The sequence below is a fragment of the Mirounga angustirostris genome, unplaced genomic scaffold (genome assembly GCF_029215605.1).
Source record: "Mirounga angustirostris isolate CCGP_5_RB_7025 unplaced genomic scaffold, mMirAng1.0.hap1 SCAF_1, whole genome shotgun sequence".
NCBI lineage: Eukaryota > Metazoa > Chordata > Mammalia > Carnivora > Phocidae > Mirounga > Mirounga angustirostris.
This window is the reverse complement of record NW_026991709.1, coordinates 30,616,520-30,639,691: the sequence shown is the minus strand read 5'-3', so window position 1 is coordinate 30,639,691 and position 23,172 is coordinate 30,616,520. Positions and strand designations below refer to the sequence as shown.

The following is a 23,172-nucleotide window of genomic DNA, read 5'->3' as shown; positions in this document are numbered from 1 at the left end:
ATGCACATAGCCATTTGTATTTATTTGGTCTTAATTGTTTTTTAAAGACAACACATCACTGGAATACATCACAGTAATAAAATTTATGCTAGAAATGAATTCAGATGTTGGTTGGCACTTTAACCAACCGCAGACATTTACTGGTTTTATTTTGTGCTAGTGTCTGAGGGTACGAAGATCCCTGTCCCTGGAACTCGCTGGTTACAGAGGAAACTCATATGAAAATAATCAAGTATGACACAATTATATTCCTCATGATGAGGGTTGTAATACAGGATGTCCTACCATTATGACAATAACTTAACTCAGTCTGTCTCCAACAATTGGGGAAAGCATGGAGAAAGGAGGAGAGAGAGAAAGAAAGAGAGAGACAGGTTGAATTGTTCCTTTGAAATTAAGTAGATAAGGAAGGGAAAGTGGGAATTTGTTCTTCACAGAGGGAAAAATGCATGCATGCATGCTGGTCAGATCAGTCTGTTTATTAAACTGAAGGATTATGTTGGTGGAACCATGAATTTTTTCCATGTAAATAATCTTTATTGGCTTTAGCAAGTCCATTTTAATCCTCTAATGGTATTAAATAGTTCTACATTGCAATAAACATGATAGTTAATTTCTAAAGTAACTAAGTTGGATATATTTAAGATAATTTTAAACTTTCTTATATTCCAGTTTGCTAAAATAGATTTCATTTTGATTGTAGGTAAGTATAGGAAATCCTGTTAAATATAGGAAATCATCCTGAGACTCAACATGCAAATGTCATAGACAGTCTGAATTCTAAAAAAGTTATAAATTGAGAATGCCTAGAAAAATCTGACAAATTTTATACAAATTCTGAATTGTCAAGCACATCTTCCTATATTACTCTGTCCATTATCAATAGGAGTTTTACTTTTCTACTGGCATTCCTGACCGACTAAAATACTGAAAACAAAATAAAATTTTGTTTTCTCTAAGAGACTGTTCATTCTCAAAAACAAAAAAACAAAAAACAAAACCCAAACTATTAGCTTAAAAGCTAATGAATTATTAAATAAAGCAATATTTACATTATATTTTTAAATGATCCCATTTTTCACCAACAGAAAGAGAATACTTTAATGAGTAGTGAAAAAAATTCTGTCTAGATCCTAACCTGGGAAAACTAGACATTTCCGCATTGCGGATAGAAGGGGCTGTAAGTATGGGGTTGTGGAGGGGATTCTTCAAGTAAATGGTGAGACAAGACATTCATTTTCACTCACTTAACCTGTCAACTTGCCAGAACTGTCATGTCAGCACTCCAGCTAAACCACGAAGGCTGATCACATCCCATTATCTCATTTTTTTTAGAAAAAGATTGCATGAAGATGCCAATCAGAAAAAAAAAAAAAGAAAGAAAAAAAAAACTTGCAACCAAGAAACAAATGTACTGATGCTGAAGGGCTGCTTAGTTAACGGAATTTTAATATGCAACTGCAATGTTTCTTAATAACATTAATTACACGCTTAGTAAGGCACCATCCTAACTCATTAGTGCCTTCTTTTTGTTGTATTTTATCTCCTACTAGCAGAATGGGGACTATGTGATTGGCCTGCTACCATTAATGTTGTTTAATCTTTTTATAGCACTATTTAAAGCTGCTTGCATAAACATTTTCTAGGCAAGTATTACCTATGTATGCATATGTGTGTATCAATTAATTGCACCAACATTTGGCTTGCCCCTACCCCATGTAAGTGTTATGCTAGACCTAGAGGCAGCAAAAAGATAAATACAACAATGTATTTACTAACAAAGAGTTAATAGTTTTGTAGAACAGATGAAAATAATGTCTCTAATAAATCTAGAAAGCAATGCTTGCCATAAGAGATTTTAAAAGGCATTCAGATATATTTTAACTCAAAATTTAATTTAACTTGGTAGCTTATATATTTTTAATGAATCTAATTATGAGCTATTCCCTTGAGTGACATTTAATATGCTTAAATAAGTAATGTCATAATTCAAATGTCATGCATATAATTTTTAGGTGTAATGCACATCACATCTATTTTATAGTACATAGAAATACACACACACACACACATATATATATATATCATGATATCTCTTTCTATCAAATTACAAATTACTATAACATGTAAATGAAAATGTTGACTATCTTAGAAGGTATGATTAAAATATTCTTGCTATTTCTTTCTGGCAATAGCCAGTGAAATCTCTTAATACTAATCTCCTAACACTGTTTCAGCCCAGAGTATTTATATTATTTTGATGTTTGATATTTATAGTACTTTAATTTTAACTACTAAGTTAACATATTTAGTGTTTATTTTATTCTTATTTTAATAAACTCTAAAATCAATGAGTATTTAAGATTTTTGATACTTAGTTTAAGATAATGGAGTAAAGGCTTATTGTTCCACTTTCCTCTATTTACTACAAGAGAAATTAATATTATAGATAAACTACGATAGCCCAAAACCACAAATGGTGAAGTAGTCCTGCCAAACATAGTCAAGTCTGGAAAAAATGGGAGGAAGCATGGTAAATACCAACTAGCCTCTATTCACAATCCTCTATCAATGCCAATTTCACAAAAACTACCTGTCAACAATGTGAGAACCCATCCCATGGTCCTTTGATGAGAAGAAGAAAAAAAAATTAGAGTCAAGAAGGAGACTTGGGAAATATGAGATATGACTGTAGAAAACCAGTTAAAATGCAGAAGTTGAGGAGAAGGTACTGAAGGAAAGGAAAAGCCAAGCCTAATGTGAATGGCACAATTGCAGGGTGGCCTCCATAACTTTCACTTCCTGGAGACACTCCCATGATTATGTTATGTCTCATGACAAAAGGAATTTTGCCAATGTAATTAAGGTTACTAATCAGTTGGCCTTAAGATAGAATAATCAGATGGGCCTAACCTAATTAGATGAGACATTTCCATCAGGAAAGTTTCTCTAGCTGATAGCAGAATGGGAAGTCAGAGAGATATAAAGCAAAGCACATGAAAGATTCAACAGACCATTGCTGAATTTGAAGGTTGTGATGGCCTTGTACAAAGGTTGACAAGTGAACTGGGACCCATTGCTGCCAGCTAACAAGGACATGGGACCTTAATCCTATAGCCACAAAGAACTTAATTCTGCTAACAAAACTGAATGAATTTTGAAGTGGAGTCTTCTGGAGAGTTTCCAGAAAAGAGCTCAGCCTGCAAAACCTTGATTTTGGCCTGTGAAGTGCTAGGAAAAAGGACTCAGATGAGTCTGTTGGGGCTTCTTACCTATAGAACTGTGGCCTAATAACTGGGTGCTAATGAAGTTGCTCAATTTGTAGTAATTTGTTAGGCAGCAGTAGAAAACTAATACATCTAAAAGCCATCTTTATGATGAAGCAGGGATTATGAAGAAAGATAGGGTGCCTGGGTGGCTCAGTTGGTTAAGCGACTGCCTTCGGCTCAGGTCATGATCCTGGAATCCCGGGATCGAGTCCCGCATCAGGCTCCCTGCTCGGCGGGGAGTCTGCTTCTCCCTCTGACCCTCCTCCCTCTCGTGCTCTCTGTCTCTCATTCTCTCTGTCTCAAATAAATAAATAAATAAAAATCTTTAAAAAAAAAGAAAGATGAAGAGGGCATTTCATGTGGACTATGGACAGTTTCTCATTTAAAGAGATCTGCTGTTTACCATCAGAGTCACCAGCATCCTGAGAAGAGATAAGATCTTTTTTGATAAACTACTCAAGATAACGTCCACTAGAGGCTGCTGAATGACCCTGGTACTTCCCATTTTCTCTTCTCCAAAAATGCAAACCCTAATCTTCAGCAGTTAACTAAGTGATTAATAATCAGGTGGGGTCTAAAAACAGGATCTATGTAAAATAAAATAAAACAAGCTGCCCATTAACTGATTGTTTAATTATTGACAGAAAGAACATAATCAATTACTTAACAAAAGAAAAAGAATCTTTTATCTTCAAATAATTACCCAAGGAAACACAGAAATACTTTAAACTAAATAGTTGTCCACAGTCTAAATGAAATTACATACCACAGGGCCTCTCTTTTTAAAAAGAATCAAACTTAAAAAAAATAAATAAAACCTCAAAACGGGATTAAAGAGCTCAAAGGCAACTGGAGGTGAAGACTATTATATTTAAGGTTAGCAAGGAAATGATGAAAAAAGAAAATAAAATTAAATAAATAAAATATATTTTTAAAAATATATTTTAGAAACAAAAAAATGATAATTGCAATTGAAAAAGTCAGGGAGATAATATAAGCATTAAGAAATCAGACAATATGAAATAAAAATGATGACTTCAAAATTATTATACAGAAGTTAATAAATATGGAAGTAAGACAAAGGAAAGCCAACATTACTCATGGGAGACAGAAAAAGTGAGACAGAAAAAAATAGTCAAAGATAAAAGAGAAGAAAACACTCTTGAAATAGAGTAAATTAAAGCATGAATCTGCAGATTCAAGGGCTTGTGTCCTGGGGATATTAGATACAGGGTGATCAGGACCAAGATATTATCCAGAAAGGTTCTAGAAGAAAGGACTACATTGGTCTTCAAATGGTAAAAGGGAATCTCAGCCAAAGATATTCCATAAACCTCAGAATTCACTACAGTACAATTCCAATTCTAAAACAATCCAACATTTTCACCAAGGTTTGAGAGAAAAAAAATATGACTCAATAATTTTATACTTATCCTCTACTTTAGAGGCAATGAACAGACATTGTCAAACACACAGGTCCTTGCAGAAGAATCAGGTCGGTGACTAAAACCAGCCAAGCATGAGAAGTAGCTAGCACTTGTTTTTCACTTTAAGAATTAGCATTAGCTCGAGAAATTTTAAACGTTTCACATTATGGAAACTCTGTTGGAATGTACAAGACAAAACAGAATGCATTTTTTTAACCTACTATTTAATCAAAACATATGGAGCAATGAAAAACGTGATGCTTAATAAAAATTAAATGGGACTCTGCATAAGGTAGCTAATTAGCGCCAGGTGCAGGAAACATTAAGTGCTTGTAGGAGGGAGATGATTGCCTCAGGTCATGGGGTAACAGCTTGTCCAAGGAAGAAAGTCTGCAGGGAATAAAAGTATAGGTTTCCTTCCAAGACACACTCAGGACGCCTTTTGCAGGAAAGTGGATCTTGACATGAAAGGGTTCATATATAATACCTACATGTTTTCTGATTAAAAAAAAGAAAGCCTGGAATATTTCCAATCTTAAGTTAAATTATATACAGCACATAAAATTTTCCAGATTTCAAGGTGGGATCGAGGGTGGTGGTGTCAGAAAGATCAGTTGTGTTATTCTGTAAGTAATGTCTGCTTTATAATTTGCCTTGAATGAATTTTTCAAATACTCACTTTTTATTGGACATCTTGGTGGTCTCAATAATGTGTTTTAGAGCATGTTAAAACAACACTACACTTCAGCTCAAAACGGAACTTTCTAAAATGAGGATCTGTTTAATTTTTGTGTTTAAGCCGTGAAAAGATTGGAAAAAATAAACAAAGTCCCTATAGATTTTTGTTTAGAACAGCGGCTACTTCTTTAAAACAATAATTAAAAAATGGGAATTTTGTCTCAAACATACATATTTCTCAATACCTACAAACTCTTGCGTGGCCAATTATATTCTTCCATCAAAAGGAAACATACTTTTGAGTCACTAAATAAGGAAATACTTAGAAGATTCCATAAAGTTGTGTATTGTCAGTTTGTTTTTGATTTTTTAAACAAGTTTCACCTGATGCCCACAGCTTTTAGCTTCCATACTGGAGGCAGTCAGCATTTAGCATATGGTATACATGATACAAAACGGAGCAGGCCTCAGTTCACTAGCAAGGCAGCTGGTAGATTTGACAGTTCTCTTCCAAATTACTCATCATGTTTTGAGTTGCTGCTAGGAAAAAATGTGCTGCCCGTCTCCAAAATAGATGTTCTTTTTTATTTTTAAGCTTGGGAAAGGCTTCCAAGAGAAGATAAGACAGATGGGTATAGGAAGCAAGATATTTATTCCTATTTAGACCATTTTCTTCTGTCAGTTCCCTTATCAGAACTTATCGGAAGAGTTTTCCAAATAAATGAATATTTCAACATTCTTAGTTAACTCTGTCCTAGCATGTACTTTTGCTTCTCATACAAAGAATGCCTTCGGAATAGTAAAAAGTCAAAGCCACGAGAAGGGCTGGCAGACTTTTAATAATCAAAGTGGCATTTGTCTCAATTTCATGGTAATTTTGTGGTAACCAAATTATGGAAGTTGCATTGAAGGACTCTTTGAAATGTTGACTTTGCCAATGAGCAAGTGAAATCTGGAGAATACTTTTCTCCATTGGCAAGTATGTGATTGTCTGCTTTCACTGATACTTCCCCCACTGAGGATCCTCTAAGTCAAGAGTTTTTCCTACAGTCTCAAAAATAGACCAGAAGGTGTTTATTCCAACTGCAAATTGCATAGAGTTGCCAATTCTTTAATTCAAATGAAGGTCATAAGAATTATCCATTGAGACAAAACTCCCAGTTTCGGGGTTTATAAGGATTTCTAAATGGGCTTTCCACATGGACTACCAAGTTGTTTGTTTGTTTGTTTGTTTTTTTAATCCTGTATGGAATGTAGTTATTAATTTCTGAATCTATAAATATTCTGGAGTTTGCATAGATTTCTAATTTTCTTTCAAAATCTTTACACAGGAACTATCCCTTGAATTTTCTCTAAATTTTAGATATTTGGTACATATTTCTTTACCTAATTTATATTGGACTTCAAAGCTGAATTTTCTCACTTTTCTGTGATTTCTACTTTGTGGAATACCCTTTATGCTATTGCTAAGAGCTTCAAAGTTGAAAATCTTGCATTTCAAACAACTAACAAATATTAATATTAATGTACTTTGCTAAGAGCTTCAAAGTTGAAAAACTTGTGTTTTAGTCAACTAACAAATATTAATATTAATGTAGTTTTCTATTATTTGACCATTTAATTTATGATTTACTTGACTTGTACCCTTCTGACCTTACAAAAAAAGTTGGCATATCCATAGCTCCTGAATTAAAATTCATGTAAAAAGCTTATGCAAAGAAAAAGCAAGCTAATTTCCTCATTATCCATCTCATCTTTGGTGATCCAATAAAAGCATATCCAACATTCAGTTTCCAAAATTAATAGCAGTTGTCAAGTTTAAAGTATAGTTCTTCATATTTCTGAACATTGTCATAAGTCATTGGAGATGGATTTGTGAAATGACAGACTTTCCCAGAGTAAAATACCATGTGTCAAGAAGCTATTCTTTAGTTCCAGCCCAATGGGAATTTAAGAAATCATTTTAAACAAGAATAAAAACAGAAATAACTTTGAAATGCCTTGTAGGTGACAAGTACATCTCAAAGCTCCCTGTACATCACATTTTCTAATCAATGTATATCTTTTTTTTAATTATCTCTGTGCTTTAAATGTATTGGAAATTATTAACATGTCGTTTTCTGTTCTGGGAACTTGTGAGATAACGTAAGTCAAGTGGTCATGGTTTATCGGCATAAGGTTTCTATAGAGAAAGATCTAAAATTTAAATGTGATTTTTCCTGTTAACTTGCAAAGTTATCTTATTGCTTCCTATTCACTTCTTAATTTTAGATATCATACCACAGATAGGTAAAGTTATCATTAATAAGAATTCATACAAATACTAAAAAATAAGGCTTAAAAATTCCTCGATTTCCTAACATCCCCAATTGTAAAAAGCATGATCAATTTAATAATTGTGTTTAAAGAAAAAAAAAAAGCCTGCATTTTTCATTCAAATTAATTGTAAGCCATAACTGTGTTTCAAAAATATAAAAATATGAAATAATATCATGTCTCAGAAATTAGGAATATGTTAACCACTGTTGGCATACAAAGTGTTTTCACATATATAATCAATCTTGAGCTTATTTCATCCCTACAACAGCTTTGATAAGTCAATACTACTCTCTCCATTTTATAGACAGAGTGACCTACGATCAGGAATATTAAACAATTAACAAAGGAAGTACTGCTCAGAAATTGCAGACCAGAAACAGATGGGGAAACCAAAGTTCTAAATTTTCTATATTTGCTATCTATGCAAGAATATACTACATAACAATAAAGTTTGTGAATGTTTCAGCTAATGGAGAAAAATGTTTTGAGTTTGGAACAATACATATCAAATGTCAATGTCAAGCCAGTGTATTAAGAAAGATTTTGAAGTTTTCTTCAAAATGGATTTCTTCAAATTTTTTTCAAAATGGACCATTTATAAAACTGTGTCAAATCAAATAACTTATTAAAATATCTTTAGGTATATTAAAGAAGCACTATAGTAAATTCATTCATTCATCCATCCGTCCGTTTTTGCATCCATCTGTTCATTTACTTATAACACAATTACCAAGATTTATTTTATTTAAACACTTTTGTTGGTTGGTTAAGCTAAACTTTAAAAGAGATGGAGAAAGGTTATTAAATCGATGGATTTGAAAAGATCTTACTTTCCAAATGTTTACAAATAATTACCACTTAAATTACTGCAAATGCAAACAGTTAACTTCAATTTTGCACAGCCAAATGAAAGATGAGGTATATTAAAACCACCAACTTTTCATGCCAAAGAACACAACTCATCCTTCTCTTTTCCTCTTAGTGTAAGCATCTACTTAGAACAACTTGAAGCATTCTACCAAATTTTGTTTAAATAGGAAAACAGAAAATAAGTATACTGCAGTTAAAAATGCCATTACAAAGCAAGGACTCGAAGCAGTTTAAAATCAAAGAAGTGCATCAAGTAATCAAACTTCTTAATTTAGTTCCTAATCATTCACCTTAATGAGTATCAAGCATAACTAATAAATGATTATTATATATATACACAGGAAAAATGAATTATTATATTTTTCTCTTTAAGAAAAATTAGCAGTTTATATAGTATTAAACATTCATATATTATTTTCCATGAAACTCATTACCTATTCATTGTTAATACCATAGGTCACTACAAAATGGTTTATCAAAATGATGAATAGATCAGGAGCAACTTTTACGGAAGAGAGTCCCACAAGTAATATTTTAACATGGGTGAATAAATATATTTCATTCTATCAAATCCTACTATGCATGAGTTATGAAGCATTGTACAAAGCCATGCTAAATGGATAGAAGGATGGCTACTTACCAACAGGGCGAGCTGTAGACATTACAATGGTGTGGTGAGAACATAAAGAAGAAATTAAAAAAAAAAAAAAAGAAAATTGTCAGAATGCATGATGTGTAATGTTACACTTAAGTATGGACAGTAGAGTGATCTCTAGTCTTATAATTCAAGTATGAACAGGATGTCTGAGTTTGACTAAAACTGAAAGTTATAAATATAATTCTAAGAAAATAATTATTTTCATTGCAGAATTAGCTCTATGCGAATTGAGAGCTATTTTATGTAAAGTCGTATTGTCATCACTTACTATAGTTATTTTTTCAAAGATCTTTTTAAACAGCCTGTATTGCCCTAAAGTTAAGAACCTGATGAATATAACTATCCAAGTCATAGACTAGCAAATGTCAGGTCAATAATAGAAGTCTTCACTGTCTGATTTAAATAGCAATTGGATTTTAAGCATGGTTAGTCAGAACCATCGCAAGGACTACCTAAAAGCCCCTGACGCTGCTTTTCAGCCAGTATTAAGATCACATCACTTTTCATCCATGGACAGGGTGGATGAAAATATAACAAATAGGTTGGAACATCCTTAGAGATTTCAACTGAGTAGCTCCCTAACTACTGTTAAGCTTTTTTCTTTTTCTTTCTTTCTCTTCCTTCCTTCCTTCCTTCCTTCCATCCTTCCTTCCTTTCTTTTTCCTTTCCTTTCCTTTCCTTTCCTTTCCTTTCCTTTCCTTTCCTTTCCTTTCCTTTCCTTTCCTTCCATCCTTCCTTCTTTTTTTTTTTTGACAGAGGGCAGGAAACAATGACTGACAAGTTGATTCTTGTTCACACTGAGAATGGCTTTCGAACTGCTCCTTCAACAAATTATTATTTTTTTATTATACCATAACTTAATCACTAAAATCAGGCTGGCCCTGTTATTAATGCACAGCAATTGTGAGAGACACACATGGGCTTAATAATACTTTCTTTAAAGAGAATAGTGTCAAATCAATTTAGATAATAAACCACTTTATATAAAAGCAATGGACAAATATAAAACATATGGTGCCATTATTCAAATGAAGAGGAAATATATTTAGTAGCATATGAACTATTATGAACTCTTACAATCAAAATATAAACTTACACAACAAACAAGTGTTTCACCCATATCCCCGTGGATAAAGCTCTAGTGCATATATAACGTGACTCTAGAATTTAGGTAGTTTTGTCTTATGATGTCTCATTGGACATGATGAGATAAATATAGCCATTGAAACCATATTTATAGGCATTCATTCCCTCAATCAATACATCATGATACTAGCTTTGTGCATTCTCTGAAACAATACGGAGTTGTCTCTGTAGGAGATGCTATTAACAGTTAAAAGGGGGAGATTAAGAGAATTCAAAGAAGAATAAAGCAATTATAGCAGCAGGATGAAAATTCTAGTTTAGTGACCCTCTAGTGTGTCCTACATAGCAAGAGGAAGAAAATCAGAAAGTTGCCCAATGCACAGTTTGTTTCCTTTCTCGGGGTAAGGTGCACATAAAAATAGCAACTGAGAACAAGACAACAGACTAACATCATAACGTTGTGCCTCATTCAAAAGATATATCTCTTAATTTTATCAATGTCCAGTAGGAAAATAACTTTGTATTTTCGTTTTGAATGTGCATTTTTCAGGTGCAACCTCAGGCTGAATCCCCAACATAATGTTTCATGTAGAAACCAAAAGACATTTTGAATCTATTGATATTAAAGAGAGAAAAAGAAGAAACCATGGCAAAAAATCAGGCTTAAAAAAATAAAACATATTTCTATCTCACTTAGTCTAGAGTAATTTTATTTAAAAAAAGGTTTTATTGCCCTAAAACAAGATAGCTTTTCCAATGAAGTCTTGATTTACGCAAAGCCAATTTGAAGAACTGAAAACGGGGAAAAAAATGTGTTTACAAATATGCAGTTTGTGTTAACTCATTTTGGACCCATTTAAAAACGTTCTATTGGATCATGAATTATTTGACTAGAATATAAATGCTAGGAGGTTGGTTGTTGTCTAGCATTGTTTCTTTCTAATTTTATGTTTGTCAAGTCAGCAAAGGGAGTTACTTGCTGTTAAGTTTAATTTTATAGTCTATTTTCACCTTATTTTAAAGTGGAAAACTGAGTAAATCTCTGTTTCAGATTTTGACTATAAAAGTCCTTTTTCTTTTCCCCAATTGAACATCATGATAAAATTTTAGCAGAAACATCCCAATTAAACTTCTTGTTTTTGTTACATAGCAACATTTCATCTGGAAAAAACCTAGCAGGTGGATGTTTTCAAAATCAGCAAATTAAACTAAACTGTGTCCCTGCATTAAATGGATGAAAATGGATGTGGCCTCTTGGGTCAGTTGACCCTGTTCTAATAAAACAATCCAGGGAAGGGCTAAACATTTCATGTATGTGCATGGAAAAATGAGCACAGAAAATAATAAGTCACAGATAATATGCTTTTTCTCCTGTTAACCTCTTAGCATGAGAAGTTCCAACTGCTTTTCCTAATGATAAAAAATATTTTTAAATATTTTACTCCACATTCTATTGTATCATGGAGGTTTTCTTTTTCTTTAACCCTGTTTTCGAGGTTTCAGTCTTAGATGAGTAATAAATACATACCACACAGATTAAACTCTCTAATCCATCTACAGGACACAGATTAGGGGAGAGACCATTTAAGGTTTGCTGATTTAAAAAAAATCCTATTAAAAACAAAAAAACTCTATTAGTTTTTTAAGTTAGCTAGAAACATCCATGTGAGAGGAGCATGCTTTGTTAAATGAAATGTTAAACCTGCAACTTTCAACAAATTATGAAAACAATTAGCTGGGAAATATCTCAAAGCAAACAGACCACTTCACGTCTCATTCATCCAAGCATTCAAGTATAAAAAGAATCCTGCTGCTTCTATAAACAAACAACTCCTCACATTTTCTCGACCTTTTGTTTAGTCAGCAAATATTTTTTAAATGGAACATTTCTTGGTGGGTTGTTTATTTTTTTTTCCCCACTCAATTCAGAAACAACAAATAAACAAGCTTTGGGGAAAATTTGGTCAGGTGAATTGTTTTCCCAAAGGATTGCCTAGCAAACAAATATATATAAATATATAATCACCTACAGAGAATGTAGATTAAATGTAGTAATGTGGCTTACAAAGACTATTGGATTTTGATAATATACAATCAGTCTCTATATTTGATTGGTATATGATCACAGCTTTTTATGATCTGTTAACTCATGAGGAATGAAAATGTTTTTAAGCAACTGGCATGCCGATTTTGTCTAAATTTGTTTTGTATCTAAGTTCACGCTAGAATGTCCTGATGGGAAAAAAAAAATGGATTTGGTGGAATAAAAGTGGAGCGATTGAGAAGTGTGGAAATCATCAATATTTTCCAAGTTATCCAAAGTGCCATGTCTCCTAAGAGTTACCCGGAGAAAGACAGGTTTTTGTTTTTTGGGTTTTATTGCTTGTTTGTTTTACGATTTGGTGCTGATGTCATAGATCAGAAAAAATGATGACCCCGAGGGAGGACCAACATGAGAATCCCTGACACTTTTCTCACCAATGCAAATTCCTCCAAACCTTTTCACCAATCTTATGAAAACTTCTGGGAGTAAAGCTGCACAAGGGTAGGAGGTGTGATTACACAGGGTGAGATATAACTGGGACTGGGCTGAAAGCATGCAGCTGACCTCACAAAGGATGACAAGAGGAGGCGTCAGTTAAGGTGGTGGAAGAAAGGTGGAAAGACTGAGCAGAAGATGTGCTCGCCTATCTCTGTTTGAAGTCCTGTGAGTGGAAATGATGCCATGGGTGATGTCTATGTGGCAAGAATAAGTGTAGATGTCCACACGGTACCACTTGGTACCTGGGGCTATATAATTTACTCATGTGGATCAACATGCAACACCAGGAAGACCGTTAATCATTCTACCTCACTGTAGGGCTAAGTAATGCTTTCTTTCACTTATTAGCAATTCTAGGGAGTCTATAAATGAACATTATTCCATGAATGAAAAAGTGCATGACACTCAGAAAGTGAAAGTTATTACAGGAGCGACACTGACTATTTCAATTATTTAAGGCCAGTGAACGTCACAAATCACTCTCTAAATCAGATTTTCTCATTGTGGGAAATCATTTGTATCCATTTTTCACTTTGGGAGCAGTGTTGGTTTTATTTTATTTTTTTTAATCACCTTTTGGATACTGAAATAAAGAATTTCAAACTAGTACTCTCCTAGTATAAACTGGCAAACTATTAAACAGCAAACAGAGTACCTTTAAAATTGTGCATTTAAAAAGCAGTAAATGCTTCAAAACAGTGGGTACATAAAAGATTAGTATAAATCTTTCCTATTCTTAAGATTTACTTTTAAACAATCTTAGCTATTATTTATTAAATAAAAAAATAATTCCTTCAAATAATCATCCCTTTGAACCCAATTTGAAAGTAATTTTATTTCAATTCATGATAGAATGGACATAAAATCTAGGCATTTTAATAATAATAATAATAAAAGAGTGTAAGCTATTATTTTGACTGTGAGTTCACTTACCAATTTAACCAAATATTAGTCTGTTGATTCAATTGTATTTCACATCCTAAGTTTCTTACCTCGGACTGTGAGAGAAGCAGAGGCTTCTACTTTTCCAACCCGGTTCTCGGCAATACACATGTAGGTGCCTTCATCTGTACTCATGGCCTTTTTAATTCTCAGTGTGTAATCGTCTTTGATGTCATACCTACATAGAAATGAACTGGTTTTATTAAATAACATATTAGCTATATTAAAATAATACTACATTTTCATCTTCATTCTTCTCTTTTGATATATTTTAACTAAAACAAACACACGTGCACACACATAATATTCAGCCACAAAGTGCAATTGTTAGATTAAAGGTGTTACTAATCAGATCATTAATTTCATATGTGATCTCTTTCGGCTTGATTACCAGTTGGGTAACTGGCATATTTCATATATGTATAACAACTCCTACTGTATCAAAACTATCAAAGGCATTATTAGCACTTTGTATACAAAATAGTAGAATATAACTCACCTAGAAACTGAAATATACACTATTCTTTATATTTTGTAAGTTACACTGCACTTCAATATATGATTTACTTTTGGGGCATCTTGACTCTAGAACTGAAATATATTAAAGGAAAAATTTTTTTTCTCTTATTTGTTGGAAAATTGACATAATTACATTGTTGAAAGAATTAAGAAGGGGCCGATTTTTTTTTAAAGATTTTATTTATTTATTTGAGACAGAGAGAATGAGAGAGAGAGAGAGAGAGCACATGAGAGGGGGGAGGGTCAGAGGGAGAAGCAGGCTGCCTGCCGAGCAAGGAGCCGGATGCGGGACTCGATCCAGGGACTCCAGGATCATGACCTGAGCCGAAGGCATTCATTCGCTTAACCAACTGAGCCGCCCAGGCGGAAGGGGCCGATTTTTAAAAATTACTAATATTAACTCTTAAAACACCAACATGCCTGGGAGTGACTTGGGAAATGCACATCCTCAGCTCTTTCACACACATTTCTCACTTCTACTTTTTTAACAAGTAGACTAACACACTAGTTCAGAAAAAGATTCTAAAATTTTAACATGAATCTGTTGAAATACTTGTATATAAGAATATGCTTTTATTAGACTCTAAGAGATTACAATTACACAAGCAAAATAGCTACTATCTTTTCTTATCTGATCTTTCCTCTTGATTTTTACTGACGGTCTTTGTTATTTCACACACATAATTTTGCAATAGCTTTTGATTGATCACGTTGCCTCTCTTCCTCATATATATATCACAGATAAAGCTGTATTTTTAAAATATTGCTTTAATTGGTTCTATCTATTCACAACTAGCTGTGATTTCCTATTGCTTTCAGGACAAAAACAGACTTTTTAGGCTTGCAATGAAAACTACTATAATCAGATTTCTTCTACTTCTGGCTTTAGCTAGAAGAATAGTAGCTTAAGTTTATTGCAATGTAAGACATAGACCTAAGAATTGTTCCATCTGATAGAACTTTGCCTGACAAAAAGCAATATCTATGAACCTATCATGCCAACGAAACTTAGTTATGTATGCTCTTCTATCCTCCAATTATGGTGGTTACTTTTCTGTCAGCACGTTTTCAGTTAAACTTCTGCTGATTTAAAATGTCATAAGTTGTTAGGAAAGCTTTCTTAAACTCTTGTTTGAAGTCATCCATTACGACACCAGACAACTGTAATTACTCTCTCCTTGAAACTTATTGCTGTACCATCATTGCACACTTGCTTACATTTTGTACCATCGTCTATTTTGATGAACGCAGAGATCCTGCCTGCTTGACTCACAGCTATATCCTCAGCCCCTAACAGAGCTTTCAACATCCAGTAGCATAACCAGGTGGTTAAGAGCAGACTCTGGAGCCAAGTGGCCAGAGTTTTAGTCTTGGGCTCTACCTCCCCCAATGCTTATAAAAATGAACAACATCCTTAAACTCTCTGGGTCCCAATTTCTTCATTAGCAAAATGGTGGTGATAATAACATCTATTTCATGGAGTGAAAGTGAACTTTGAAGGAGATGCTACATATAAAGTGCATAAAACTGGCACAGAGAAAGCACAATGCATATTAGATATTTTTATTATAACTCGTAGGAGCTCAAGAAATCTTGGTTGAATATATGATGAATATCTTGTTTCTTACTGATATAAGGGTCAACCAAATCTAAGTGACTGCAAGCTTGCAAATTTGCCACATTTAGGTATAATAAAAACATAAGGTTTTCTTATGAGCTATATTTACAACTTAGGGCAAAGACTGAGCTGAAATTCATAAAAGAGTAACAGTGCATGCATGCAAATGCGCTCTGCTTAACTTGGCCATTTAAAAATGAGAAAAATAATGATTTTGATGATGGGTTCAGAAAAGTTGTTGATGATATATTTACTGTCTAATAAAGATCATCTTTCCTACAGTTAGTCTATTTCTGCTGTACATGCTTAGCTCTGAGATAGAAGGATTGAATAAAAATAATGTATTTTGCAGACATTTCTAGTTCATCTCAATATCTGAATTCTGGTTAGAGTTTTGTCATGGTTCTTGTTTAACTTGGTAAAGTCTCTTCAGAGCTTTCTAAATTTTTTTCAAAAGCTAAAAGAGGGGAAGATAAACTTGAAGGTCTACAAAGTCCTCTCTGGATGAAACACACATGAAAACATTATTCTAAGTTTTAAAAAAAGATATACAGGATTTCTGATTTGTCATTGAGGAAAAAAAGTCAAAAACTGTATGTTGCCTCACATTTTAAGCAAACAAAAAAGACTCACATGCATTAGCTCATAGCATCCTCAAAATAATTCTCTTGAATCAGAAATTGTCATTTCACAGATGAGAAAACTGACCCTTAGTTAAGTGAAATGATTTGCTCAAAATCGTTTTACTACTGAAGAGAAAAATCAGAATTCAAACTTGAACTCTGACTTTCAACCTGGCATTTTTTCCACTCTGTGAGTACCCCTTTCCTACAGTAAAATACTTCGTTGAAATTTTTTTAAAAATTTATTTATTTATTTGAGAGAGAGAGAGAGAGAGAGAGAGAGCGTGCATTCATGTAGACAAAAGAAGGGGAGGGGCAGAAAGAGAGTTCAGCTCCTGCTGAGCAGGGAGCCCAATGCAGGGCTGGATCCCAGGACCCTGAGATCATGACCTGAGCAGAAGGCAGACGCTGAACTGAGTGAGCCACCCAGGTGCCCTTGTTGAATTTTTAAGTGCTAACTTAAGACATATATGCCACATTACCAATGCCACTTGGATGGAAATATAATTTCACATTCAGCAAACATTTAGTTATACCTTCTAGCAAATTGTACCTCAGGTTAGATAAATTCATTATATAGGGAACAACATGGGGGATATATAGAATGAGAGAGCTATTTATATCTTGTTTTAGTAGGTAAAAATGTTTACTTAAAAATTACAGATTATATAATATGTGAACCCAAAATATGTCTGAAATCAGACTTGCTGAGATTTCTCATTTTTTAAGGAGTACTTAGGAAAGCCAAGAATAGGAATGGGAACACTGCATCAGTGTTTTAATTTTTTTGTTGATTTAAATTGGCTTTTGTTTGTTTAAGGTTTCCCTGATAAGGGATACAAGTAACTCTGTATTCTACCCTATGTTTGTAATTTTGTTTTCATAAGAAAAATGAAAAATTAAATACAGCTTGGGAGGAATAAATTGAATTAATCTTGGCTACTAATAAAAGAGACTACTTTTCAAAGATACCATGCCATTATAAGAAAATAGTAAGTACACTTTTTTTTTTTTTTTCTAACTATAGACAGGGTTTCAGAAATAGGTTGTAAAACTCTGGATAAGAACAATGGTCTGGTGCTATGGAGATTCCTGTAGAATATTTATAGAATTCCAACTTGGTACAGAGAGTACATATACCAGGTAATGGGCCCATTTACAGGAAAATAGGTAAGCTTTGGAGTAAGAAGACGTTTGGGGGTGATAATTTTTTAATGATCTTCTATATAAAATGCTTCTTCATTGGAATTAGTAGATGCTCATTAAGCATTGTCTCATTTCAATATACCTTTGAAAATCATTGACATTTGAGAAAATTATAATGAAAATTTAATTATTTTAATTATTTCATTCAAAAATCCTAACATTTAAGGAGACTTACATGTCTCCTACATGCCAGGCACTGCATTAAAATTGGGGATATATGCCTTCATAAGGCTCCGAGCCCAGTGAAACAATTCTTAACTGGAAGTGATGAGATATGACTCCACACAAAGGTCTATCAGAACTACCTCTAAAACTTTCTCTAGCTAACACATACCTTTCCCCAGTCCCAAGGACTGATATGCACATATTTCTGAGGGCCATGCTGTCTTATCCCAATTAGAAATAATGGTTACAATACACTAGTCCTGTTGGGTCCCTTCACACATGGAGGTTGAAATTTTTAAACAAACAAACAAGAAGAAGAATAACAACAAAAAACAGATTTCAAGACTCTCAGATATCACAGGGTGCTCAGAATCTTTAAATTCTCATTTTTCATGGGATCTTTGCCTGAGGAAAGATTGTGAATATTATCAGCATTATGGATTTATACAAAAGTATTTTGAATATATATAAAATGACTAAATCTCTCCATCAAGAGAAACGTTAAAAACCTCCCCTTCTGCAACCATCCATCATCATTTGAATCCTATGTGCCACAATCTACCAACCAGTCTTCCAACTTGAATTCCTCTGATGACCTCTTCCATTTTTGAAAATCTCTGATCTTTGACTCTTAGAAGGTCTTCTATAGATAATAAAACAAAAACACTTCTTCCAGAGGTTTCTACTAATGCTATTACTTCCTGTGCCAACCAGTAAAGTGCACTCTCTCTCTTTCATGACAGCGTTTTGAATTTTGCATTTTTTATGAATTATCTCATTTTTAGGTCAACTATTTCTAACAACAGACTGTAAAATGTGATAGCAGTTATATAATCTAAGGGTTTTTAGAAGAATGAAGAGCATTAGTACAAATTCACTGGTTAATATACCTAAATATGATTATGTCATTCTACTGTCTGAAACCATCCAATGATTTCTCATTCAGTCACTCAGAATAAAACCTATTTCTATGATCTTCAAGGTTTTAGATAATCTACTCCTTGCCTACCTGTCCAGCTTCATGTTCACCCTCTTCTAACCAGATGATCCTTCTTTTCTTTGTTTAACATAATTACCTAGTTACCACGATGTCTTTGTACTACTGTTGCAACTTCACAGAATGCCCTTTTCCTGCATCTTCTATTGATAATCTTTCTTGACTTCCAAGATTACTCAAATATTTTCTCAAAGATGTCTTTCCTGCCCAAAGAATGTGAAGTAGCTTTATCCCCACCAGTGACTTTTAAAAATTATTATTATTTTTATTATTATGTTCAGTTAGCCAACATATAGTACATCATTAGTTCTTGATGTAGTGTTCAATGATTCATTAGTTGCATATAACACCCAGTGCTCATCATTCTTTTTATTTTCATATCTCCTTTGTTACTTTTATTTTTTTTTCTTTAAAGCAGTATCTCTTCCAAGTTTTTAGTTTCCTTGTTTATTGTCTTTCCAAGAGCATGTGTGCTCCATGAGAACAAGAACTAAATCTTTCTTGTTCCAAACTATGTACCCCAAGTCCTATCAAACAGTCCCTGAGATCTTGGATGTGTTCAATGAATGCTAGTGAATGAATCATGAACCACCCAACAAATGCCTGAAATTCTTCTGTAGTTCTTTCATAGCAGGGTTACTAGTAAAACAACTGTATGTAGAATGGAAAGATTAACTAATTTGAAATATACCATTCTACTCTATCAAGAAATATAGTAATACTCTTAGGTATATACATCAGCAGTTAGCTCTGAAACATTGGCTAAATTAATATAAACATAATACTATGAATGTAAGAACTCAAAATATTTAATAAACAAATGCTACTAGAAAGACAGACAAAGAAAAGAAGTTAACAAATCTTGACCAGCAATCTAGACATTTGGTTTATAAGTTATCATTAATAAATTTCCCTCTGTAAATTAATAACATGAAAAAACAATCTCTCTTCCTACAACAGAATAAATCATATGATTCTAGAAGAATATCTAAAATAAACATGAAGACTATGAGAAAACAGGGTTAAAGCTTTGTGTTTTGCTGAAAGCTTTCAGATATATTATCTCATTATTTTGGCAACTAGGGTGGTTTCTAATCACACATCTTGTGAAAATAAAATAATGACGATAAAAAAGACACTGCATGGTGTTCTCACATATACTCTTTAACTTATCCTCATAAAAATTCTGGTAGGTAAGGAGGTAAAATGTTATTTCCTCCATTTTAAAAATAGAAAAAACTTAGACATACAAAGTTCAACCTGCTTGAAGGCAAACCACACACCTCATTAATAAATATACTTTTATAAAATATAGAAATTGGTTATTCTAAGAAGCTAACAGGTTATAAATTCTGAGACACAGTAAAGAATTGAAAAATTATCGAGTTTAGTTTAATGCCCTAAGTTTAAGCTTAGAAAAATAGCACTTTGTTATCCAGAACCCTGAAATTCATTGATAGCAAAGGTTTAGACCATATTGGAATCTAGAATCTAGATTCTTCATGAACTAGATTACAGAGATTATAACTTTCTACCAAGAAAGAGCATAAATTTTCAATTTATTAAAAAAATACCATGATGGATAAATACATAGAAGAAACATTAAAGTGAGTATGGGATTTACTACCCAAATGGCAGCTGTGCCCACAAATTTTTCCTTAATGGGTTTAGTAAATAAATGGTCAATAGTACAATTAAGCTTTTAGCGGCTGAGGATTCAAGCCTCATGGTCTGGGTACAGAAATTTACACTAGGTAAATTTATACTATCTAGTATATAATTGCAATTTGATTATTTGTGGGCTAACATATGCGTAAAACCAAGGGGTGTGTATGCTTGTATTTGTGTGTGTCTGTGTTTGGCTCACTGATGTTTTTAAATTATTGGAAAATTGACATCATTTAAAATTTTGACATTTTCACATACAAATTTGGATTTTCAAATCAAGGTCTATCTCACTCCAAAGTACATACTCTTTCTCCTCCATCACACTGCCAAGCCAGTGGATCTAATACAATGGTACATTTACAGCTGGAGACGGTACTCTTCCTTCTAACACCACTCAACCACCGTGCCAGTTTCTAGCCCAAACCCTGACAGTACCCTGACAAGCCCAGGAGACTCAAGCACATCATGTACTTTTATCAATTTTCACAATAAGAAGTATCTTGTGTCAGAGAAATGATAAACTTATAATGTGATCAAATTAGCTCTTACTTGCAAAAACTTAAGAAATGCAAGAATTGATTTTAAAGAAACTATGTCTAAAAATACTTCAAGGGGCCCCTGGGTTGCTCAGTCGATTGGGTGTCTGACTCTTGGTTTTGGCTCAGGTCATAATCTCAGGGGTCCTGAGATCCAGCCTCAGGTTGGGCTTCACACTCAGCAGGGAGTCTGCCTGAAGATTCTCTCCCTCTGCCCCTTCTCCCACTTGCGCATGTGCATTCTCTCCCTCTCTCTCTGACTCTCTCTCAAATACATAAATCTTTAAAAACACTTCAAAACCCAGAAAGAAGTAAATATGTGGCTCATTACTAATTTCACATTTAGGCAATATGAGGCAAAAAATGACAAACTTCCTTTCCAAAGGCCACACATTGAGGCAAATACAATCAGGGGAAAAATTGTCATATCTACTACTAGTCTCTGTTTTCTCTAATGGGTCATGATTTTCCTGAGACAATAATTTGTTTCCTAAAACTGCATATTTCACAAGCAATTGAATGCCAAATATTTCCAGAGGTCCAATAAATGTGGCCTTATTTCTTTTATTTCTTTCTGGATAAGTTGGTACATGCGTCATAGGAATCTCATTGATGCTTTTCAGTATTACATTGGATAATTGGAGAAATGTTCATTTTTCCTAGAAAGCAAATATTGACTGAGTAGTATACAAAATTACGAATAATAGCTCCTTACATTAGGGAGATCTTTATAGTTCTTTATAGTTTACAACAGAGAGATCTTTATAGTTTACAACAGAGTTTAATACATGGTTTCACAACAATTAATGACTTAGAAAAAAATGCCTATTTCCAAATACTATTTTATAGAAGATGCTGAGATTGTTGTCTTGAGCTATAAAGAGACTAGAATCAGTGTCCTCTGCAGCAAGTACATTCATTCATCTAACCTAGAGTGGCACGCCCCTTCCATTTGACATGTGTGTTATTGCTCTGTGTGCGTGTGCATTGGGAAGATGTGCGTTTCTGTGCCAGTGATTTTATATTCACAGTTCCAGAAATTCCAGAAAATAACTATCAATATTTTACTCACTATTACTCTAAAATCAACTGTAATCCTAGGAGGCTCATAGATGTGTTTACTAATACATATATGCTTTACAACTTTTCTTTCATTAAGCAATCTAATGTCCTTAAGTTTTGTCTTGATTTGCTCTTAGCCTTCTTAAAGTAGTTGAGAATACATCTTAAATATCTAAAGCATACTTTGATATAAAACAGCTACTTTGTAAATATGGTACAATATATATGATCAACATGTAGGAAGTATTGCCTGACTTTAATGAAAAGCAGGAAACACAATGAAACAGATGAAAAAAACATAACTGGTGAGGAAATCCTGATAGAAATTGGGTGATTTTGATTGTAAAATCTGTCTCAGACTGGTATAAATGCAGTCATTGTTGCCAGGTTTGATTAATGACAGTTGTACAATCATGTGCTGACAGTCCCCACCATAAAGATACCTTTTTTTTTCCTGATACGGAACACTGCTGAAAAATGCAACCCAATCAGATTTGGCCCCCGGACAACATGTGCTATCATCACTGTACCGTGAATTGAGATTGATTGGTAACCAGCTGTGACAAAGTGGAAAAAGAAGCTCTGGGTTTTGTATTCTATTTTTTCCCAAATAAAAAAAAGAAAAAGAAAAAAAAAAAGGGAAAAGGAAACTGAATTGTGTCAAAACCATTACCATCTGTTCAGCTAAATAATCCAGAAAACAAAATAAATTTATTTTAATACTTACAACAACAGTTTATGTGCAAGCTTCTGTTGGTGTGTGATCTCATATTTGATGATCAATCTTAAAAGTGTTTCCAAAGAGAAAATATTATTCATTTTTAAGGAACAGAGTACTATCTTCTCAAATCACTTCTAAATTTAAAGAATCTATTTTCTTTCTTTCTCCGGATGAAACTTTCATAGGTAGTGGGAAGAGTTCCTATACATCTAAATTTACTTTGAAAATATCAAACAAGATTTTTGAAAACTGGCAACATTTGATAA

The 23,172-nt window shown here is 33.4% G+C and overlaps 1 protein-coding gene across 3 annotated transcripts in view; it reads right to left on the bottom strand.

The window, feature by feature from the left end:
* Positions 1–23,172, bottom strand: part of ROBO2 (roundabout guidance receptor 2) — a 589,127-nt gene that overhangs the window by 119,269 nt on the left and 446,686 nt on the right. For all 3 annotated transcript variants that reach the window (XM_064580151.1, XM_045902670.3, XM_045902671.3), the window contains exons 6-7: positions 13,842–13,969; positions 9,204–9,215 (exon numbers count right to left, since the gene is read on the bottom strand). In XM_064580151.1, coding sequence (XP_064436221.1) covers positions 9,204–9,215; positions 13,842–13,969 — 140 coding nt within the window. The remainder of the gene's footprint in view (positions 1–9,203; positions 9,216–13,841; positions 13,970–23,172) is intronic.